This window comes from Coccomyxa subellipsoidea (assembly GCF_000258705.1).
Source record: "Coccomyxa subellipsoidea C-169, whole genome shotgun sequence".
Lineage (NCBI taxonomy): Eukaryota > Viridiplantae > Chlorophyta > Trebouxiophyceae > Coccomyxaceae > Coccomyxa > Coccomyxa subellipsoidea.
In genome coordinates, this window is record NW_005178023.1 from 421,823 (window position 1) to 442,764 (window position 20,942).

Below are 20,942 nucleotides of genomic sequence, written 5' to 3' on the forward strand. Positions count from 1 at the left end.
ACTTTGGCAGGAGGAGAGGACTCACGTGGTAGTCGGGGCCGCAGAGCTTGGAGCCGACCTCCTCGGAGTTGAGAGGGTAGGAAGTGGACAGCCACTTGGCAGAGCGCTCCTTGGGCTGAGGCACGACCGCCGTCAGCACGCGGCGCAGCTTGTCGCAGAAGGGGTTGAGCGCGGGGGAATGATATGCGATGCCCAGGGTGTCTAACTCGCGCACGAAGACGCCCTCGTCCTTCAGCTTTGCGCACAGCGGCGCCAGCTCCTCCGCGGGGCCTGCATCGCGATGACATCAGCCTTAGTAATAAAATATGACATTCTTGAGTATAGCATGGCACCTGAGTGAGAGGCTCTAATCTGGCAGCAGATGCACGATCACATGGACAGAAGACAGTAGAGCGGGGACCGAAGACTGTCTCCAATGAAGACTCTTCTGACAAGGACGTGATTGCAGGACGTGATTGCAGGACGTGATTGCAGGACGTAATTGCAGGAAGTGCACCCTCCTCCCATTAAGAGGAAATGACGGCTTCTAGAGAATCTAGGACTGTCTGGAAGGCTAAGATCAATGAGGCAGAGCCGGCCGGGAATGAAAGTATAATTCACCTGCGAGGGTGACATTGACGGGGGAGTTGTCGCAGCCGACCACAGTGTTCTGCAGGCCCTCCTTCTTAAGGCGCGCGTCGGCTGCTTCGGCGCTCAGGCCGACGGCCGCCATCAGGCCGCCCGTCACGTTGTGCTCCGGTGCCATGCGGCCTGCGCAGCCAAATCAGACTCGTTCTAGTCAGACTCATTCATGTCAGGCAGGGTACGAGGAAGGGAACCTCAGGTTTGGTGCTCCTCTGTGTGTGTGTGTGTGTGTGTCTGCAGCAAGGCCAATGCCCCTTGTGCGCACAAAATAGGAAAATGACTAATACTCTCGGGTGAATGGGTAGACTTCAATACATCAGGCTTGGCTGGGGCGGCCAGCAGATGACTAACTCTGCCTGCACACATGCGCATGCATGCAGCTGAGCCAACAGAGGATGCCCCGTGTGAAGGCAGAGTTACAGGGGTCTAAAATGACAGGCATCGCACCTCTGTGGTAGGCGATGAGGATGGTCTGCTCACGGGTGAGGCAGCCGTCGGCATAGCCGCAGGGAATCTCGCCCGCGGAGTGGCCCAGCATACCGGCCGGCACAATCCCATACTCCTTGCGCAGCATGTCCACCAGCCCAATCTGCATGCAAATCCCCATGATGTCAAATAACGAAACGCCAAAAATACCAACTTCAACCTGGCCCTAGAGTCCCAGTGACACCACGAAGACAGAACTTCTACATAGACCATGATCTGAATGGCAATTGCTTGTGATGGCGCCAACCTCCTGAAAGATGATCCTTGGGTGCATTTGCCATTAAGATCTCTGGCTTAGAACGCCCACAAAGGGATGCATGGAGCTCGTATGTTAGAACAATGGTGAAGAGAACAATATGCCTATCACGAGTATGCCTGCCGCAGTGTTGCACTCACCACCACCCAATAAATTAAAAACTTCAAAACCCACAGCACAGCACAGCAGAGCCATTCCTTCTCATAAATTTAGCCTCACACATATCCGGGACGGGCAGCACACCTGCACGGCCACAAGGCCGACCATGGCGAGGGCGGGGTGCTTCCAGCCGTCCTCCTTGCCAAACTCGGCCATCAGATCGACGCCGTGCGGCTTCAGCGCGTCCGCGCACTTGCGCACTGCGTGCAGGAACACCGCGCTAGACCGCAGCAGCGGCTCCGCCATCTTGGGCCACTGGCTGCCGTTGCCTGTTCAGGTACATCAGCGCCACATCAGCAAATCCCACCCCGCTGATGTCAGCGATATGCGCCCTTGGCTTTGCCGTCAGGAGGCACTATCTCTGAGCGGACTTCGACATTATCTTTGCAGTTGGTGAACAGCAGCAGAGTACACTAGGAAACTGAATTTCTGCATACCCTGTATGCAAATGGGCGTCCCTTCTTAAAGTAATTCTTGCCAGTCATGAGCACGTACTCAGACGCTTAAGGGATACTGCTATACTCCAGAAAGGACAGGGCACAGTGCTCACTGTGAGCCAGTGTGCTCACAGTGTTCACGTTGTCACAAGTAGAGAATTGTGAGTAAGCAGTGGGCGCACACACCTGAGAAGACAAACCAGATGGGCGGTGCGTGGCCAAGTTTGGCGTGCTCCCACTTGGCCTCCCCGTTGCAGATGGTCCCCCTGAAGCCCAGCTTGCCCACGTCGTCCGACAGGTGATTGGCCAGCCTGCGCGCATGTGCCGGCAGGTGCCACATCAGCTTGGTCACCTAACTAATTTTCTGCGCCACTATGCACTCCGGGGGAAGCACAGTTGTTACAGGACGAGGTGAATGGGCATTGTGTCCGACTGCCTTGGAGACACTGGCGGTGTGAAAATTTAAATGAGGAAGGCATGGGGTGCGCACCTCTTGAGAGGGAGTGCAATTTTGTCCGCCATGAATGCGCGAGCCTTGATGGCCTCCAGCAGGCTCTGGGAGCCCTCTTGTGTGCGCGCCACAATGGGGATGATCAGCTGCCGCACACAAAACATCACCGCTCAGTCAACACAATTTGTTCATCACTGACATGCTCCCCTGCCATATTTGACTGGTCTGTCTCTCATCGTTTGGATACGCAACGGGAATAGAGCACGACAACAAGACCCCTCATCAGCAAAAATAAGGAGATGAGCTCGATTGTAGCTTCCACTCTGGTGGGGAGTCATGTCCAGGTTCAGGGACCCCAGGCAACAGTTACGGCAGCTTCAAGGTTTCTGTGCCTCACCTCGGGAGGGAACAGCGGCTCCTCGTCCTTGACCTCCTTGATGACGGTCTCGCCGCCTTCGATGGCCTCCGCCGCGTCGGCCGGGACCGGGGCCAGCAGCGGCCGCGGCGGCTCGCCTCTGGGCCGCACGCAGCCAGCAATGATGGCGTGCACGTTGGAGCCTCCAAAGCCGAAGGAGGAGATCGCCACCAAGCCTCCCTGCCACGGGGTCGCTCCGGTGACCACCTGCGCCCAGAGTAAAGGTTAAGTAATGAGCGCTCACCAGAACATCCACCAGCCAATTGGTCACATGCGATGTCTAATGTGAGGTCACGAGCAGGGGATGCATCGCGCAATGCATGACCATGAGACTGACAGGCGGATGTGCACATTGCTGTGGTTGAGATGCTGATGTCAACAGAATGAGGTTGTGGGGTCATGGCAAAGGAAAGGAGAGTGGAAGTGCTGACCTTGAGGATTCCGGTCTTCAGGGACTCGTTGTTGGGGTTGGGCTCCTTGTAGTGCAGGTTGCCTGGGATGAGCCCGTTCTCGTATGACAGGCAGACCTTGATGAGGCCTGCGTGTCATGGCACCGCCGTGTCAGATGTTTTATATGGGGTGTCATTTATGCTCAGACATCATGCAAGAGCCAGAAGACATCTCAATGACAGGCTACCTTGTTTCTGTACCTGTGGCTGAGCGGTCTTACAATGCATCCTTCAGCAACACGCATGCATGAGAAACTCCCATCTTGATTGCATGAAGCAGCAATAGCATGGCAGAGGAATAAAGTGCTCAGCAGGCTGGTCAGTCTCCAGAGATACGCACCGGCCAGTCCGGAGCAGCCCTCACAGTGCCCCATATTGGACTTGACTGAACCGATGAGGAGTGGCTCCTCAGGCGTGTGCCCAGCCCCTGCTCCGTAAAGGCCATCGATGGCGCTGAGCTCCTGGCTGTCGCCCACAACTGTTCCAGTTCCGTGCGCCTCCACATACTGAATATCTGAAGGGTCTATGCCTGTTGCTCTGCAAACCTGCATGCGCAATTTAAAAAAGTAAACGTACAGCAGATGTTATTGAACTTGTAGGTGGAAAAAAGAAAAAATAAGAAGAAAAACACCAAAAAAATGAGCCGCCTGAGCGTGATGCCGCTTGCCAGGATCGAACTGGCGACCTCCGGATTATGAGACCGACGCTCTAACCAACTGAGCCAAAGCGGCGGCTCTGATTCGCATGGTAACCAATGATGACCTCCGTCAATTTCTAGTGCCTATAATCCGCTCCCAAATGTCGACTTTCCCTTTTAAAGTCAAACCTGGGACGCACTCTCCAAAACTCACACGTCCTCGACACATGTTTGAAACCGGGCATCCTACAAGAGAACGTCGAGAGCCAGAGACGCCGGAGACGATACCACGGCAGCGAAAATTCCTACTCGACGTAAGAGGGGCGCTACACGACAGACTCACTAAACTCGAAAGGATCATACCGATACAGACATCTCGGAAACGTCTTCCTGACTGTGAACGTCCATCTGGATCACCCCGTTGGATAATCAACAGTGCTTCACCACAGCGGGCCCACTCAAGATGGAAGACCTAGCCACTGTACAAATTAATCTTCCTCCCTGCATTCATGCATCAGCAGGATCATAATGGGCAAGCACAGCCAGGAGAGCAGGCGTGAGGCTGAGCAGCGCACCGCAGTGCCCAGTTCCTGCTGCGCAGGGCCAGAGGGGAAGGTGATGCCCTGCTCTGTGTGGCCATCGTTGTTGGTGCCAATGCCCATGACGCGCGCGTAGGGCTCGCGAGGGATGACGATGGGGGTGTCGAAGACGTCCGAGCGGCGGAGGATGATGGAGGCAACGCCCTCCGCGCGCGCGTAGCCGTTGCCGCTCGCGTCAAAGGACTTGCACGCGCCGTCGGGGGACAGCATCCTGCGCGGGGCAGATTAGTGAGTTTACACGGGGTGCACTGCAGCGCGGGGCAGTCCATGCAGGCAGTACAGTCAGCAAACACACTACAGCAGGCAATCTCCATGCATGCACATTAGTGCCATGCAGCACCAGAGACCGTTCACAACATAAATGTTCAGCGTCTGGTCCCTGGTCATTGTTGCACTGTAACATAATCCACAATATGCCCCCAGTGCTACACAACACATCCCAACGCAAGCTTGGACGACTTCGAATACAGTGCAATTCACGTGTGTAAGGAGGAGAAAGGGAAAAGGAACCCACTTCAGCCTAAGGAAGGCCAGGGAGGTGGCTGGGCGGAAGATGGCGCTGGAGCCTCCAACCACTGCGTAGTCCACCCGGCCCCTCTGCAGGTCAAGCACCGCGTCGTGCAGTGCCATGAACGCTGAAGAGCACGCTGCGCAACACAAGCCAACACATCTTGGTAAGCCACCCTGACTCGTCATGATCTGCTTCCAGTTGACCTATCTCAAGGCCTGTCTGTAGCAAGCTGCCGGTTGCAGCATCTGAAAAAGCCTGGAGTTGCCAGCTTTGCATGCCGTACACCTTGCGCTGGGCAATATGCAGCTTGGTCTCAACTTCTTGCCATGCACCTGACAACGTGACATTTCTTGCCCTCCTGATTACAACAACCCATTACTGTAAATCTGTATGCACAATTTAGAGACAGGCAGGCTGCCCACCTGTGTCCACCGCCTTGGAGGGCCCCTTGAAGTCAAAGAAGAAGGAGAGGCGGTTGGCAAACATGGACAGCGTGCACCCGGTCTGCTCGTAGCCGGTGATGTTGTTGTAATCGCTGAGCCACATGGCGTGCACTTCTGAGCCGCAGCAGCCCAGGTACACTCCCACTCGCGGGCTGCCGCGCAGCGCCTTGTAGTCGATGCCGGAGTCCACAAAGGCCTCGTGCGTCACTTCTAATAGCTTGCGCATCTGCGGGTCCATTTTCTGCGGGCAGGAAAAGATGTGTAAACATCCAGTGTGGCTGGCAGGAAAGTGTTTGGCAGATCACCAAAATCCCCTGTGCCAGCTGGCAATGCTGCTGTGATCAGAAGCTCCAAGAAGGCAATCTAGTGGTGCAACGATGAAGACTTTACTGCACAAAAGCCAATGAAATTTTGGGGACACATCAGCCGAGCAAGCAAGCATGCAGACTCTGCGCATGGGGTGTTAAAGCGGACATGAAGTTTGTACATGCATCAATGACACATTGCAGTCAATTAAAGTTGCAGCAGACGGAAGGGGACTTACAGATGCCTGCTTGCCGTGGACCGAGAAGAAGGGTGCATCGAAGAGGTGGTACTCTGGCAGTTTGCCGAAGCGGCCGGGGGTGCCGTGAAGTCCGACCGGCCAGCGGCGGTCATTTTCCGTGACCATGTCTGTGCCCGCCACCAGGTTCTCCCAGAACTGGGTGGGGGTCTCGGACTCTGGGAATCTGCGCATGACACAGCGGGCGCATGAAACACAGTCCACCTTGTGAGTGTGTATCAAGATCAGCTACTGTAAAGATGTTCTGAGCTGTGAAGCCAGCGATCGAACTGCAGCTAACATTGCACCCAGGTGATCATGCATCCTATGACTCTTCAGTGGAGGCCAGCACAAGTCAGGAGCAGCGGCCGCGCTGCCTTTATGTCAACATGTAACAGGCTACATTTGCATGCAAATTTAACAGTGATATGCTGCAGCAAGGCTTACCTGCATGAGAAACCCATGATGTCGACGGAGGCTGGCACGGCCGAGGTGTTGTAGTTGCCATATTCGCCTGCCATCTTGCCACCTGCACCACAGCTTGGTCCATCAGCACTGAGTTGTCCCTCCTGTCATTCTCCGGCCAACTTCGAACGGCAGAGCGCCGGAAGGATTGTGATAGTCTGCAGCTCTGTGCACTAAGCAATAGAGCAAAACAGGTGGGCATGCATCTTTGGGATGCAGTGAGTCAGGCAGGAGGCAGCAGGGGATTAAGTCAAAGGTGAGCGCACATACAAGCGCTGCTGCCTATCAGAAATGCATTCGGGCAAAGCAAGAGCCCCACCTGTCAAGGCAGGAGCCTGTCACAGGGCTGCGCCCTTAAGTCTTAAGTGGAGTCCAATACTCGATGCGCTTGACTGCTTTCTGCGTGCGAACCAAACGTGATGTTACCGTCAGCAAGAAATGATCCAACAGACTGTCAGCTGGTATTCACGAGGATACTAATTGTATCTCCTCCCTATGACGTGCTAACGTCAAAAGTGTTGCAGGCGGTACCCTGCGCGCCTACAGGAGACCCCGCCTGCCGTGAACACCGCTCACTCAATGGCAGCTCCCATAAAGGCAAATGGTGCCTAACGTCGACTTTAATCCGTTAACGCTGGGCTGTGCTGCCCCCAAGAAGGCCTGGGAGAGTTCCACGTTCAAACTGGGAGACGCAGTTTGGGATGGCCCTGGCCCTAAAGCCCGCCCTGCGCCCAATATGGAATTGCGCGTCCCGAGTGCTCCTCCAACTGTCTGATATGAGGACTCTACTGGTACGCAGCTTCAATGCGTACCTCCAATTTTGGGAGGATGACAGGACTGCACCAGTTGCTTCTGTAACTTCCTGGGCAAGGACCTTCACCCCTGCAATTGCCTCCCGTGGCAATTGCCCATTTATTTCTTCCTATTGGCAGGTCCTACTGAGATTGGGTAGGATCAATTTAAGCCTGGTCCACGCTCCAGACAGCCAAATGTGAAAGTCAAATGTCGAGCCAAGTTTGGCTGTCAGTCGCCGATGACTAATACATTCCAGCACACCACTCTTGGACCTTGCTGTTTTCCTCTACTTTCTCTGCTAGATCATCTGAGTAATGGATCTGTCTGGGTACCATTGCGCAAATTGTGGGTCATGAGCTCTCACAGGAATGGCTAGGCTATACCTATAATTCACGAGTGCAACTTGGTTGGACTAGGTGTTGCAACGGGCCAGATTATACCAGCCGGCACTGATCTCAATGTGCTTCGAATTATATGATCCACGTGGGCCTTGCATTCTTTGGCGATCGCCAGTATTCTGTTGTCATGGCATCATCTGTGCAAGGTAACTCATGGGCCAAACGGCTGCAGGGTCGCTGAGATGGTGATCAAGCATCCAGACTTGATCATCCCGAGCATTAGAGTGCGCAGCTGCAGATTCACCAGTTGCGAAGAGGGAAATCGCCAGGAGAGCCTCTCATCTATACATTACAGAGCGTGCGCATCGGACACCACCACCTTAATCTGCACAATGGCAATGCAATAGCTGATGACCAACAGACAGAAGTAATGCTAAGCACACACTGACAAGCCACAAACAAAGAAGACTGACTGAGACCAGACACCTTTGGGGAGCGCGCTGACACAAGCAACCTCCTTTCAGGTCTACAAACGCATGGTGCCAGTGTCTTTAGAGACGTTCACTAGGGCGCTGCGTGCACAGCATTAAGTGTATGCTACGCAGCGCCTCACTGAACAGAATACCTTGTTTTTGCGCTCTAAGAAACTCAGGGTTAATGGTACAATACAACCTCTAGCGCGTATGTGTCTGCAGCCATGTTGCACACGGATGCAACGGGGCGCGATACAGATCACCGCCTATGTCAGCACAGCCAACCTTTCCAGAAGGGTGGATATTCAAGAGATGTCGTCCCCAGTTGCTCACAGGTCATCCCCAAGCTGCTCTCTACGAGCGCCAGTAGCTCAAGCATGTTCATGTCACAGTCCTGAGGTGCAATCCGCAGTACCGATTGGAAGTAAAGTGCGCCACCACAGTGGCTTGCACAGCACCTAGGCAAGCTAGAAGCAGCGAGGAATGCGCGGACCAAAGGGGTCCCGGAGGTGTTCAAGGTAAGCAGACTGGTGAAACAGGACTGTTTTCTCAGCGACCGTCTGCCCTCAGATCACAGTGCCTTGCACCACCAGCCATCCTCTTAAACACTACCGATCGCAGCACGTCGTTTGTGCCATCTTTAAGGCAAAAGAGAAAAGGCTGATACAGAGATGCAGCAATGCGGCACGGCACAGTGCACGCCCGCGCATGAACAAGATCCGCCTTCATTGCCAAAGCAACCCCAAGTCCTAGCACCGGACTTCATCCCTTTCAAGCGCCCGAAGCAAGTGCTGCAGCCGCAGCGTCTGCACAGTGATGTTTCATTCCTTAGGCTGGGCAAACAGCCCAGCACGATCATGAAAACAATCCAAGGTAACAGAACCGCTCATACAAAGAACGACCCACTGAATCGTTTGTGCAAAGCACATGGTGCAACCGCCACCCTCTCAACGGATCTTTCCCAATAGCACAGCAGCTACCTTCCATTTTTATTCCCCCCGGAATGCCTGTTCGCTCAAAGGGGCTTTGAGTGCGCTTCCAGAAATGAGAAACAACCAAGAACCGGACAGAAATTATGTCTCAAATGAGAGCCCCTAAATCGGACTCTTGATCATGCGTATAACAAGTAAGGCAAATGAATAATCGCACATTGGCCCCCGCCCCTTTGTAAGACAGGGCATCCCCCAGAGCTGCTGTGGAAATGTCTTGACCCAGCCTGCAGGTGCGGCTGCCGCTTCCTTTGAGGCAGTGAGATCCAGATTCTCTCTCTTGCGCGTACAGGTTGGCTTCGGAGACCCCACTTGAAGGGGAGCCTCCGAGAATGACCGATGCAATCTGCGCAGATCATGCAGTGCTCCAAATCGCTCAGCCGCCGCCGCATGCCGGGCCCGTCGACTTTCTCACGCCACGAGCTCTCCTGCAGCGCGCCGGATATCTGCCGCGCCCCACGCTGCCGCTCTACGGCGCAACAGATAGCCGGCCCGCTGCGCCGCCATTGCCCGAGCCATCGGGGGCCAGGAGAGGGACGCCCGCTCCGGGAGATTATCGCCTGCCGGAGGGGGGTCATCGCCCTAGCCCGCACGCGCTCAGCGGCGCCCAAAGTTGTGAAAAAAATTTATAAAAGGGTCTGTCCCGCAGCCGCACGCCGCCGGAGCCCCACCGCGGGCCATCCGCCGCCGGGAACGCCGAGGATGGACGGCGCCGCCGGCGGGCACGGCCGACCCGCGTGCGCGGAAAGGAGTGTTGCCTACGGCCGGCTGCAAATGCTCGGCATGGTTTGGCGCGCAGCCCCGGGGTGGCTGATGCAAGCGGGAGGGGTCATCGCGATAGCTATAGCACGCCCGACGCGCCGCGCTCGGCCTGGGACTTGGGCGATTGCAGCTGCTGCGCCCGGCGCAGGACGCTGCCAAGCTCAGCCTCGGATTGCTCGCAGAAGCCATCAAGCATGCCCTCCTCCAGCATTATCAGCAGCTCCGTGTCCACATCCACCAGCCCCTGTGCATACTTTCAAATCTCAACCAGACACCTGTGAAATACCCCATCTGCCGCATGAGTGCAGCACAAATGCCCTGGCAACTAATGGCCAGCTGATCATGCATAGGGCCACAAGTCAAGCAGTAAATTTCAGGAGCTCTAAAAGAGGTTCTCATATAAAGGCACTGCAAAGTATGGCTGCACATGAATGCGGGCCAGGAACAGTTCTTGGTCAAGATTTGTAGGCAGGGTTGTCACCTCCGGGCAGTCCATTTGGAACCAGGGGTGGTTCATGATCCACCAGGCATCTGCGCGCTCGGCAGGGTCCACTTGCAGCATCCCCCCCAGCAGGTCGCGGCACTCGGCCGAAACACCCTTGAGGTGCAGAGGCAACGCCCCCCGCTGGGCGCCGGTCTTCAGGGCCTCCAAATCCGGCAGCTCTTCCGTCAGCATGTAGTGCAGCAGCACACCGCAGGACCAAATCCCAGCAGCCTGTCTTTCAGAAGGGCCGCCCTGCAGCACCTGCCAAATAGCACCCATACCTAAACACCCCGCGCATTGCTCAACCCGCTGATATTGCTCAGGACGGGAGCTGCCAAGCAATCTTGGTGGCTCACAACCAGACAAACAGCCAACCTTCACAGCTCTGCAATCGAGTTCCATGCTAGAATATATGCTACCGCATCCTGAGGAGACGGCAAGATAAATAATTGGGCCAGACTCATGGGCACTCAGCAGTTCAAATGGTTTGCCAAGGGATGCAAAGCGTACCTCTGGCGCTGTATACGCGTCAGCCCGGCCGGCCATGGCCGGCTGCGCGCCGCCGCCGAGCCGGAAGCTGAACAGCTTGAGCCGCGGGACCCCCCGCCGGCCCAAACCCCCCACAGGGGTCACGAAGCCCTCCCCGTGGTGGGACCCTATGCTACACAGGCTGGGGGCATCATTTGCCTCTACTAACATGATGCTCTCCGGCCGCACATCTGTCAGCGCTATGTCCATCGCGTGGCAGAAGTCCACCGCCACCAACAGCTGCTGGAAGAACGACCTGCGCACAGAATGCGTGCGACCGCTCAGCCGCAAGAATGAGTGCGAACACGGGTAAACTCACTGAAATGCTCTCCTGAATAAAGGTCTGTAACATGACTGGCTGTATCAATCTCCACCAGCATACAGTCATGGCTGAAGGGTCCGTGGTTAAACATCGCCCTTGTCAGCCTTCTTGAGCCCTTCTTATCGGACCTTGGAGGCAGTCTTACACAGAGGGCATCTCAGCCATGACCAGCAAGCCAAGGAGTGTGAGACCTCACTCTCCCTGTGAGGTTTCACCTGGCGATCTCCTCATGGAGTCCGACCCCTGGCACGTCCGGGGAGTTGTTGGTGATGTAGTCCAACAGGTTGCCACCTGGCGTGTGCTCCATGACTATCGCAAGGTACTGATTTGTCAGGAACACCTGCGCAGACATGGCACCGCAGTCTGACAAATTCCCAGCATCATGCATCCCTGGCATTCATTAAAATATAATTAAAGCGCAGGTTCCTTTCAAGTAAATTAAGGAACTCCAGAAAGCAGAAGCTATGGAGAAAAGGAGGTTCCAGGAGGTCTAGCCCATTTAAATGCCCCGGGGCCTATCAGACCAGAAGCTGCTTTCTAATCCATCACAGTCTCAGTATGCAACTCAAGCACACCTGTCGCAGGTGCACTATGTAGGGGTGCGCCGTGCACAGCCGCAAGTTCATGACCTCCTGCTCTGCGTTTTCCACCTCGGCCGTGCCTCTGCGCAAAAATTTGATGACAACCAGCCGGCCGGTGTCCTCATCCTTGCACAGCAGCACCCGCAAATCCTCCTCTGCTCGAGAAGCGGCCCCCCGCCCCCGAACCTCCTTTAGCTTCCTATACCTGCCGCATGCAAGCAAGGAAACTTCAGTCGTGAGCAAACTTCAGCTGCGAGGTTATTTCAGCTGTTATGAACAGATTGCAAATGCATTAGCTGAGCCCAGGGAAGTGCTCATTCGCTGCTTTTCTGCAATATAAGCCAGAGGTTGCCTGCAGCCTTGCAAAGTAAAGGATTGCATCTTCTTCATGCAAGCCTCAACTGCGAGCTCCTTGTGCTTTAAATGCACAAGAAGCGCCGATCGCGCCACATGCATGCAGGCCTCTGCCTGGCATGCATGTGGTGCCAGACAGGTTTCCCAGAAATTAGATCCCCCCTGGCCAAAAGGGAGGGGCAGGGAAACCTTCCATGCATCTCACTACCGGCTTTAAAGAGCTGTACCTGGGGTGCCCCCTGATGGGGTTCCCTTGCCATGCAGCCTCGCTGCCTGTTCGCTGCACGTCCACTTGAGCAGTTCCATCCTCTGCTTCCACGCACTGCTTGGGCGTCTTGGGGGAGGGTGGCTGCGAGTGGCTAAGCTGGTTCATCTGCGTGATCGCTCTCCGATCCAGGTCAAAGTGCCCCAGGTCTGACTCCAGCGGGGATACGGCTGTTGCTGTGCTGGGCGACTCGTCGCGACGCCCCTGCTTCCCAGGGAACGAGGCGGATGACAGGAACTCCGGGAAGGAGGTAGCGCTGTCAAATGGCGATACCAGGGTCCCGGGAGAGCAAGAGAGCGGCATGCCCGACTGGGACGGTCGTGGCTGCCGCGTGAGTGCTGTTTCAAAAGGTGAAACGAATTTGCTAGGCGACTCCTGGCCGAGATTTGCGAGCCTGACAGCCCTGCACATCACGCAGCAATCTGCAGACTCAGGAAACAGCCGGGCTGCGATCGGCATCCCCACTGATCGACATACAGTGGTCTCAGGACGAGGCGCATGTAATAGGCAAATTGAACACCAAGGCATGGCTGGGTCGGTACTTCTAAGCAGCGAGACCCACTACTAGAAATAGGGAACAGCCTAACAACCGTGGGCCCTGCTCGCAACGTTGGAGCACAGTTTCGATCAGGCTCCATGAAGAGTATTAGCTTGAGGCAACACCTTTCGACTGGGCTGCCATGAACCTCCTTTCCGGTCGGCTGTCGGTATTGTGTGACTACCTCGCGCTCGCTGTCGATCTCGCCGCCCCTGGGGAACGCGCAGAAGCACCCCATGGGGCCTGGGCGCCTCAAAACGACCCAGTCGACTCTACGGACCTATCAGAAGAATTAGGGTCGCGTTCAACGGCTGTCGAGATCACCCAGAACGACTCTCCGATGATCTACGAAGCCCCGCTAGAGCAGGCACCCCTGAACAACTCAGCTGCTGATTGTCTCTCGCATTGCCATTGAGGCTCCCCTGCGTCTTATTGATCCGGAAGTGTGTCAGCCCCACACTGGTAAAGAGCCCTGCACAGTCAAGGACCTGATATGTGAAGTGCGATCACGGGAGATTTCTTCGCTTACTGCCCTGCCCGATTCGATCGCACGTGGGTGCTCACATCAGGGTTTGCGAGGGTCTCTATCTACCATGATAGGGGGACTGAAGGGCTGATGAGACATCGAATTGCAAACAGCCGCGCGAAGCACTGAGGGTATTGGAACACAGTTCAAATGCGGGGTACAGGCGATCGCTGAACATGGGAAGACATGTGGCGGTGTCTGGAAGGCGACAAGTCTGTTGACTCCGTACCTAAGTGTTGACAGGAGCAACGTGCTGGCTGTGTTCGGGTGGGGGTGCACCCAATGGGGAGGCTGGAGTGGCCATTGAGCCACACCTTGCCTGTGCGATGGACACCTTTGAGGATCCGTGCTGTTATCACAATCGTATCCTGCGTATCTCTTGCAGGTGAGAGGCCTTCAGCTTCCAGCGTTTGCCACGCCTGCCTCCCATCTTGCTGCATAGGATATGACAAGGGACCAATTTTGCGATTCTAGTGTCATCACATTATTTGATCCGCCATCATACATTCTCAGAAAAAACCTGAATTTGCATTCCATGAATGCATGGTGAGCTTGGATCAATGCTTATGACAGGGCTCCTTTGTCTGAGGACCAGGACGCTTCAGCATTCCGGTCAATGCACCAGCATCATGGAGGCCTTGAATCGCGAGAGCCAGCTAACGAAATTCACAGAGTCTCTGGAACTCGCTGGCCTGGCTGGTGAGTGACCCTTTTTGGAGATGCTTGCGATGCTGTGCAGTCAGACAGGTGGCTCAAGCATCCACATCTGTGCCTGCAGGATATTTTGAGGACAGGCAGCTCGAGGCTACCTTATTTGCCCCGACGGACGATGCGATTTTAAACGCTGCTTGGGAGGACTGGACTGCAGAAGACCCGCGCCTGATGGCCGCCCTTCTGTACCACAGTGTCCCACTTAAGGTCCGATTTTTCTTCCACTTGATGTTTTCAGCTCATCCAGTCTCAGCACAACTGTGCGGACTTGCTGCACATGTACAAAGGCGTGCAGACACCTGAGCAGCAGCTGGGAAACAATGACACTGGCCTCGAGGTGGGCTGCGTCTAGTCTAGTGGCAAACCTGGGTGCAATGCCTCCACCAAGCTGCAATCCCAGTGCCTGCAATGTCCAGCAAATGCATGGCGGCATATCCTCATCACCACTGAATATAATAGGGGGATATCTTCCCAGGAAGATGGGACCGTGACCCCTAGAGGCGCAATTGTCAAGTAAGATCGGCATCCACCACGGACAAATGCCTCTCTTCATTGATGTGCATCAGTAGGGTAAAGTAATTCTGATAAGTGGAGCAAAAAAATCAAATCATTTTAATGCTGGACCCCTTGCCTGCGCCACCGCAGGCAGAGCTGACGGAGATGCCGCGGGAGTTGCGCACGAACCTCGGCCCAGACGAGATCGTGCTGCTGCGGCCGGCAGCGGACACCGGGCGGCTGGACCGGCAGCCGGCGCTGGCCATCGTGGTGCCGATCACCGACTTCCATTCGCCGCCCGCCAAAGTGCTCAAAACGCTCAGAACCTGTCGGGTGCGCGCACATGGGGTTCCTGCTGCTGCCATCAACCCAAAAGATGTACACCCCTGGACCCGGGAATCCAGATGAACCAGATATCTCTTACATGACCAGTTTGGGCCCTTGTCGAGCGCGAAGCAGGGAACTCTTGCACGAGGAAATGAATTTTATCTGATGGTAGCACTGCTGTGTCCAGGGCGTCGTGCACATCATTGACACAGCACTGGAGCCGGACAGCACCTTAGAGCCGGAGGCCCTGGCAGCTGCGCTCTCCAACGTAGCCGAGAATGTGCACAAAGACATTGCGAGCATGGACAGCAAGGCGTCCGTGTCAGCTTTAGAGAATAACAGGTCTGCCCCAGGCATCCAAAGCAACCGCCAGATAGGCCCGATCACTCCCGCATCGCATACTCACATTACTCTTCAAAAAATGGGATCAAGCTCATTCTAGGACAGTAGCTTGGGCTTCTGTTGGATTTTGCTCATGTATAGCTGTTCCCACAGAGACTGACAGAAGGGAAGTGAGAATAAAGCAGCAGGAAAGAGGGATAAATGGTGGAGCTGTGGCTGTGGCAGCGGGCTTTCTTCCTTGCCTCAGCGCAAGCACGTTGTGTTGGCTTAAGAGCGGCAACATGTCTGGTGCATTGCGCTGACGGCTGTCCCGGCTCCGCGCAGGAGAGGAGGGGATCTTTTGGGGGACCACAAGGAGGAGTGGGGGGCCGCGCAAGGGGCCCAGCAGCAGTGGGGCGACGGCCAGCCGAGTGCGCTCGAGCGGGCGCTCAACATCGCACGGGAAGCTGCCGCGAAGCACGAGCAGGAGGACGAGGAAGCCGAGCGGATGCAGGCGGCCGAGGCGGAGGTGAAGGCGCGCAAGGAGCGGGAGCAGGCTGAGCTGGCTGAGCTCTCCTCGCCCGGAGGGTGAGTTGACACCTCTGGGACCGTGAGATCCATACAGGCCATTATCCTGTAGCATTGAACCAAGAGAGGGATGCAAAGAACAGGCCTGGGTCAGAGTCATTGAGCGCATGCGCCTGTAGCGATCTGTGCCTGTTTGGCGGGTGGTCTCTGTCACAGAATGCTGCGCCACGAAGGGCCGTCATGTGAGCGCATGAAACCTGCATTGAAACCATGCTCTCTCGGGACATCTCATTTGTGCCTCTCAGCCACCACATCCCAGTAGTGGTGGACTACCACGACAACGGATGCGATAAGGTTCAATTTCAAATATATGTGCATGACTGGGAGGGAACGCTGGCGCACAGGGCGGCCAAGGCGGTGCTGGCGGCTGAGGTGGCGCAGCAGAAGGCGCTGGCGGCCGCGCGGCTGGCATTCCGCGAAGCCGAGGCCACCGGTCAAACGCTCGCTGCAGCCAAGGCGCAGGTCGGGGCACAATCATATCCTCTTTCTACAAGTTGCCTATGGGATCGCCCTATGATACAACAGCTGCACCTTATGTAAGGAGATCATGTTCATCTTCTGAGTCAGGTCATCTGGCGATTGTCTGGGAGCATGCATGCGGCTAAAACCCGAAAGGGTCCTCCAAGCCTGATCCAATCCATCCACAACCTGGCCTTCTGATAATTGCACTGCAAGCCTTTCCAGGATCTTACATTTAGGGCATACTGGCTCATTTGGTGTCCAGGGTCACAAGGGTATCTATCCAAAGTTTACTTAATGCTAACCAACAGCCAAATAATAGAAGCAGATATTAGTCACTCAGTGAAGTGTGGCGCTCAGTTGGGGCTTCTTGAAGGTCATGAACAGGACCTTGAAAATGGACTTGTATTGCGCGCAGGATTGGCTGGGCGCGGCTGAGTATGCGGCGGAGGGCATCGTGTCGGCCAAGGAGGCCGCCTCTTGGTCGGGCTCCGGCTCAGACCTGAATGACCAGGCCCGCTCCGCCGCGCGCGCCGCCATGCTGCTCGCTGAGGTCAGCACTAAAGCCCGTCAGCCTCGCCTCGCCGTGCCTCGCTCTGACACCCCTTGTCAACCTTATAATCTGAGCTTCAGTCTGGCTGCGCTTGTCATCCCAAGACTTTGTGTGCCCCGCCATCAGTACATGCCAGGGCACAAGACATCAGCGCGGAGTCAAAGAACGCCGTTTAATTGCACAACACAGGACGGCTGCCCTTGGGAGCATGTAATAAACCGCCAATCAGTGCTTCTGCCGCACTTGCTACTGCGGTAGAACCACAGGGGGACCTAAATAATGGTCAGCATTAAGATATTCTATAACCTGAAATTTAGACCAAAATGGTAGGCCGATGGTGAGTCACTGCCCTGGGAGAGGCTCAAAGGGCTTCAGCAGCAAGTGTGGCTGCTTTGGTGCAGGTATCACTGGCACAGCACACTGCGGTGGCCATGGCGCGCACGGGGGACTGGGCATCCTCGCTGTTGGGGGGATCGGGGGGCCTGGTTCTGAGCACCAATGCCGGCAAGGCCTGGGCCGAAGCTGCGCTGGACGCACATTCCTCAGCGCTCAAGGCCGCCTCCGCCGCCGGCAGCCTCGCCAGCACAATCGCGGCCAAGGCCTCCGCGCAGGTGCGCCTTCAGAGTTTCTCAGTACTGAGAGTTTACAGATGTATTCTTTGGATCCTAAGCCCGGCGCATCACCGATAATGAGGCAGCAAGGGGTTTGAACATTCAATTATTAAGGGCCCCTGGAACCAGAGCAGTTGTGTGTTCCTTTGGCGCCTAGGGCGCCATATGACCTCTGAGCGGCGCACCACATTGCATGAAATGCAAGACAAGCATGCACAAAGGCAGTCTTCACATCTCAAGTTCTCTGAACCCCTGGAATCTTGATGAGCACCAAGTCATTTAACAAGTAAGGATGGCTTCATTATTGGGTGACCAGCCCTGATCCGTTGCAGTCGAGGGGTTTAGAGGCCTGTATTGCTGGTGTTGCAGGACGTGCTTGGCAGCAAGGGGGCAAAGCAGCCAGCGGACGCAGGCACGCTGGACGCCATTCAGGCCCTCGTGCAGAAGCTTCCGCTTGCCGAGCGCAACAGCCTCAACTCCCTGCTCGCCGCCCAGCTCAAGAGCAGCGGCTCAGCCGGTGCGATATTCTGCCTGGTTTACCTTGTTGTTCACGCTTCTGATTTCAATCCTACCCTGAAAGGTGTCAGATCTTGATAGACCAGCAGTGTAGGTTGAGCAGGACAACTGAGTATAGTAATTTGCATCTTCTTATAAGATTGGGGCCCTTGCAGAGATGGCACGGTGGCAATGACAACCTCACCTCAGCGGTCATTTGTGGAATGCACCGTCCAATGATGTTGGATAAGCTGGAAACTTCAAGGCCGGGGTTCTTAGGGTGTAAGTAGGTCAGGAGATGCGCTGAGTTGTTTGTGGGTGTGCGGCAGGGGTTCACAAAGCTGACGTGGCCACCAGTAAGGTGAAGCGCGTACTCAAGCCGGCCGGCAGCTGGCCGGCCGCTGGGCAGAGCCGGCGCGAAGCGCAGCAGGTACGGCCATCCAGCCTTTTTGCTCCAACTCCCAAAAGAATCATGAACCTTACAGGGGGGGCGGCCTTGGCCGCTGTGCAGCTGAAGTCACCTGCAGCTGCTGCATCTGCATTGTCACCTGGCTGCTGCGCCACAAGCAGCCATCCATGCTGGCTGCGCCCCGATCAGCCTCAGTGCGAATCCACAAAAACACTGGATGTCACGCATGGCATGGAGGGAACGCTGCTGCAGGCTGACCAATCTGCGGGTGCAACAGGAGGACGACTCCCCGGAGGAGAAGGAGCAGCTGAAGCAGGACATCGCACACCTCAGCGGAGCCAGCAGCAGCTTCGACACTGAGCGCAGGAAAGCCCCAAAGAAGCCCTCTGGCAAGCTGCAGATGCAGTCCGCGTCTAAGCCCCGGCAGCAGGCCTCCAAAGCCTCAAAAGGGTGGGTCAAATGATCTGCTTAAGCCCAAGCAAGAGACCGTTTGATCTCACACACAGAGCATTTATGGCCACATGTGCTGGGGCCTGCGCAGGTTAGGCTTGCACTCATGAGCATGTTATGTATCTCACTTATGTCTCTCACAGAGGACTGGTGCATGCTCGGTTTATATTTAGCTTATTGCGCTTGTCTGATTGCTGCTTGGATAATGCAAGAAGGGCTGTAGTAAATTTCCAATGACGCCCGCCTGCTGTGAGCAACTGTTTGGTGAATGCTGACTATGCATGGGCAGGCTATCCAGTGGCGCAGCTGCCGCCGCCGGCGCGACAAAGCAGAAGCCTGCAGCTGCCGAGGACACTGAGGAGGGCGATGCGGACGACTTTGGCGACTTGGACGACTTCCAGTTGCAGGAGGAAGCTGATGAATCGCTCGACCCCGAAAGTGACGATATGGCAGCATTCTCCAGCCTGGGCGACCCCCAGAATGACTGGGAGGAGCTAGATGAGATGGACGAGGAGTCAGATGCGTTTGGCAGTGAGGCGGCGGCCGGTCAACTCAGGTGCGCACCATGACTGTGTTTTATGCTGAATTCTCCTCAGGGGCAGGAGGGTAACTGTGCACGCTTAAGTGCATTCCCAGTGACGTATGATCTGTTGCCTCTGAAGAAGCGTGAGCTTGGAATAGCACCCGGTGCATTTCATGAGGAGTGAATGGCAATGCTGGACAAGAACGATTCAACAGCAGAAGGATGTATGATGCGTGCAGGGCCAAGGGCACGGCTGCAAAGGGCGGCGTAGCAGATGCTGCATCAGGTGCCGCCACAGAGGAGATCGACAGCTTCTTCGCAGAGACGCAAGCCAATTCGCAGCAGCAGAGCGGCAAAGCCGCAGCAGCCATGGAGTCCCAGGGAGTCAAGTCGGCGGCATTGGACGACAACATTGAGTGGATAGGGGAGGACGACAGTGAAGACGTCGATACCGCCGACCGGCTGATCGCAGGCAGGAGCGCCGGCGAGCAGAGCGCGAAGCAGAGCGCGAAAACTGCGCCAAAGGGGACGGCAGCGGGCGGCGGCCGCATCAACGTAGAGAAGCTCGCGAGTGCCGAGATCGCAAAGCGGGGCCGCGGCGCGGCGCGCGTCAGTGGGAGGAAGAATCCGACGGCGGTGGCGACATCGGCGGAGCTTGCCGGGGACGAGCTTTGGGCCCGGGATAGCGGCGGCGACTCGAGCGCCGGCGGCGACGCGGCCGCAGCCGACGGCGAGGGCGGCGTGCTGTTGGACACCTGGAGTGAGAAGCACAAGGAGGCGATGCAGTAGAGCGAGGGCGCAATGAGGGCGGAGGGACCTCTGATAACGCAGGCATGCAGTCACCTGCAGGAGCATGCAAAATTGAGGGGCTAAGGGACGCCTGATGATAGAAATGCAGTCACCTGCAGGGGCATGCAAATGATGCTGTAACATCAGTGTCAAGTGCGACTGCAACGCTGTGGAACGATGCAAACTGATGTGTCGGGCAGAAGAAAACGCAGAACAACAATGAAGATCAGTCTACCTTTTTCCTACTTTTCCACCGAAGTACAGAGGGGTACGCTCATGCGGTCTCTCCAAACACTGCATTCTGGTTGCCTAGGAGAGCAAGTGCATTCTTCAGCAACAGCTTCTGCGGAAGCTCTAGACATGTCTCCCGGACAGGCTTGTGAGGTATAAGTCGGGCGCATTCCTTGAGCAACCAAGGGCTTATGTCACACGAGTTATGGCGAGCATGGCACCACTGGAAAAGGGGATGCAAGGGGCTCGGGCGGCTATGCTGTGCATGAGTAGCATGGTGTGTGTCTTGTAGGGGGGTGGTGAGACTAAGCAGTGGGTCGTAACTCACACTCTGTTTGAGGGTCTAAGAGCTAGAGACAGGCCATCAATTTTTATTTATCTCATGGTCACATGGTGCTGTTGACATTCCTGGAAGCGCAGTTCACTGCGCAGGCATGTTGCACATTCAAGGGCGTGGTCACCTTATTGCCATGGTGGCTTCTGTCCCTTTATCCTCCTTATGTCCTTATGTCATCATGCTATCTTGATCGCTAATAGATGAACAGAAAGCTT

At 55.9% G+C, this 20,942-nt stretch overlaps 3 protein-coding genes and 1 non-coding gene across 4 annotated transcripts in view; 1 reads left to right on the forward strand and 3 right to left on the reverse strand.

Moving 5' to 3' along the window:
• COCSUDRAFT_49000 (hypothetical protein) overlaps positions 1 to 6,529 on the reverse strand; it is a gene marked incomplete at its 5' end in the record, with an annotated part of 31,066 nt that extends 24,537 nt beyond the window's left edge. Inside the window, 14 exons of the mRNA XM_005643557.1 lie at positions 26 to 270; positions 601 to 750; positions 1,072 to 1,213; positions 1,610 to 1,794; positions 2,149 to 2,273; positions 2,453 to 2,559; positions 2,811 to 3,035; positions 3,260 to 3,366; positions 3,618 to 3,822; positions 4,490 to 4,724; positions 5,028 to 5,160; positions 5,447 to 5,708; positions 6,012 to 6,195; positions 6,456 to 6,529. Of these exons, the coding sequence (XP_005643614.1) occupies positions 26 to 270; positions 601 to 750; positions 1,072 to 1,213; positions 1,610 to 1,794; positions 2,149 to 2,273; positions 2,453 to 2,559; positions 2,811 to 3,035; positions 3,260 to 3,366; positions 3,618 to 3,822; positions 4,490 to 4,724; positions 5,028 to 5,160; positions 5,447 to 5,708; positions 6,012 to 6,195; positions 6,456 to 6,529 (2,379 nt within the window). The remainder of the gene's footprint in view (positions 1 to 25; positions 271 to 600; positions 751 to 1,071; positions 1,214 to 1,609; positions 1,795 to 2,148; positions 2,274 to 2,452; positions 2,560 to 2,810; positions 3,036 to 3,259; positions 3,367 to 3,617; positions 3,823 to 4,489; positions 4,725 to 5,027; positions 5,161 to 5,446; positions 5,709 to 6,011; positions 6,196 to 6,455) is intronic.
• Positions 3,935 to 4,008, reverse strand: COCSUDRAFT_t71. The gene has a single exon. It is a non-coding gene; the product is annotated as a tRNA-Met (tRNA).
• A 3,380-nt stretch (positions 6,530 to 9,909) lies between the features above and the next one.
• COCSUDRAFT_44853 (kinase-like protein) lies at positions 9,910 to 13,140 on the reverse strand (the record flags this gene model as incomplete). Its single annotated transcript, XM_005643558.1, has 7 exons — positions 9,910 to 10,074; positions 10,312 to 10,575; positions 10,825 to 11,098; positions 11,380 to 11,504; positions 11,740 to 11,950; positions 12,327 to 12,620; positions 13,028 to 13,140. The coding sequence occupies 7 exons, from the start codon at positions 13,138 to 13,140 to the stop codon at positions 9,910 to 9,912; spliced, it is 1,446 nt and encodes a 481-aa protein (XP_005643615.1).
• An 848-nt stretch (positions 13,141 to 13,988) lies between these two features.
• COCSUDRAFT_44854 (hypothetical protein) lies at positions 13,989 to 20,159 on the forward strand (the record flags this gene model as incomplete). Its single annotated transcript, XM_005643559.1, has 13 exons — positions 13,989 to 14,127; positions 14,207 to 14,346; positions 14,785 to 14,967; positions 15,149 to 15,303; positions 15,628 to 15,870; positions 16,215 to 16,332; positions 16,748 to 16,882; positions 17,284 to 17,493; positions 17,863 to 18,010; positions 18,318 to 18,418; positions 18,675 to 18,847; positions 19,137 to 19,403; positions 19,610 to 20,159. The coding sequence occupies 13 exons, from the start codon at positions 13,989 to 13,991 to the stop codon at positions 20,157 to 20,159; spliced, it is 2,562 nt and encodes an 853-aa protein (XP_005643616.1).
• Positions 20,160 to 20,942: the final 783 nt, after the last annotated feature.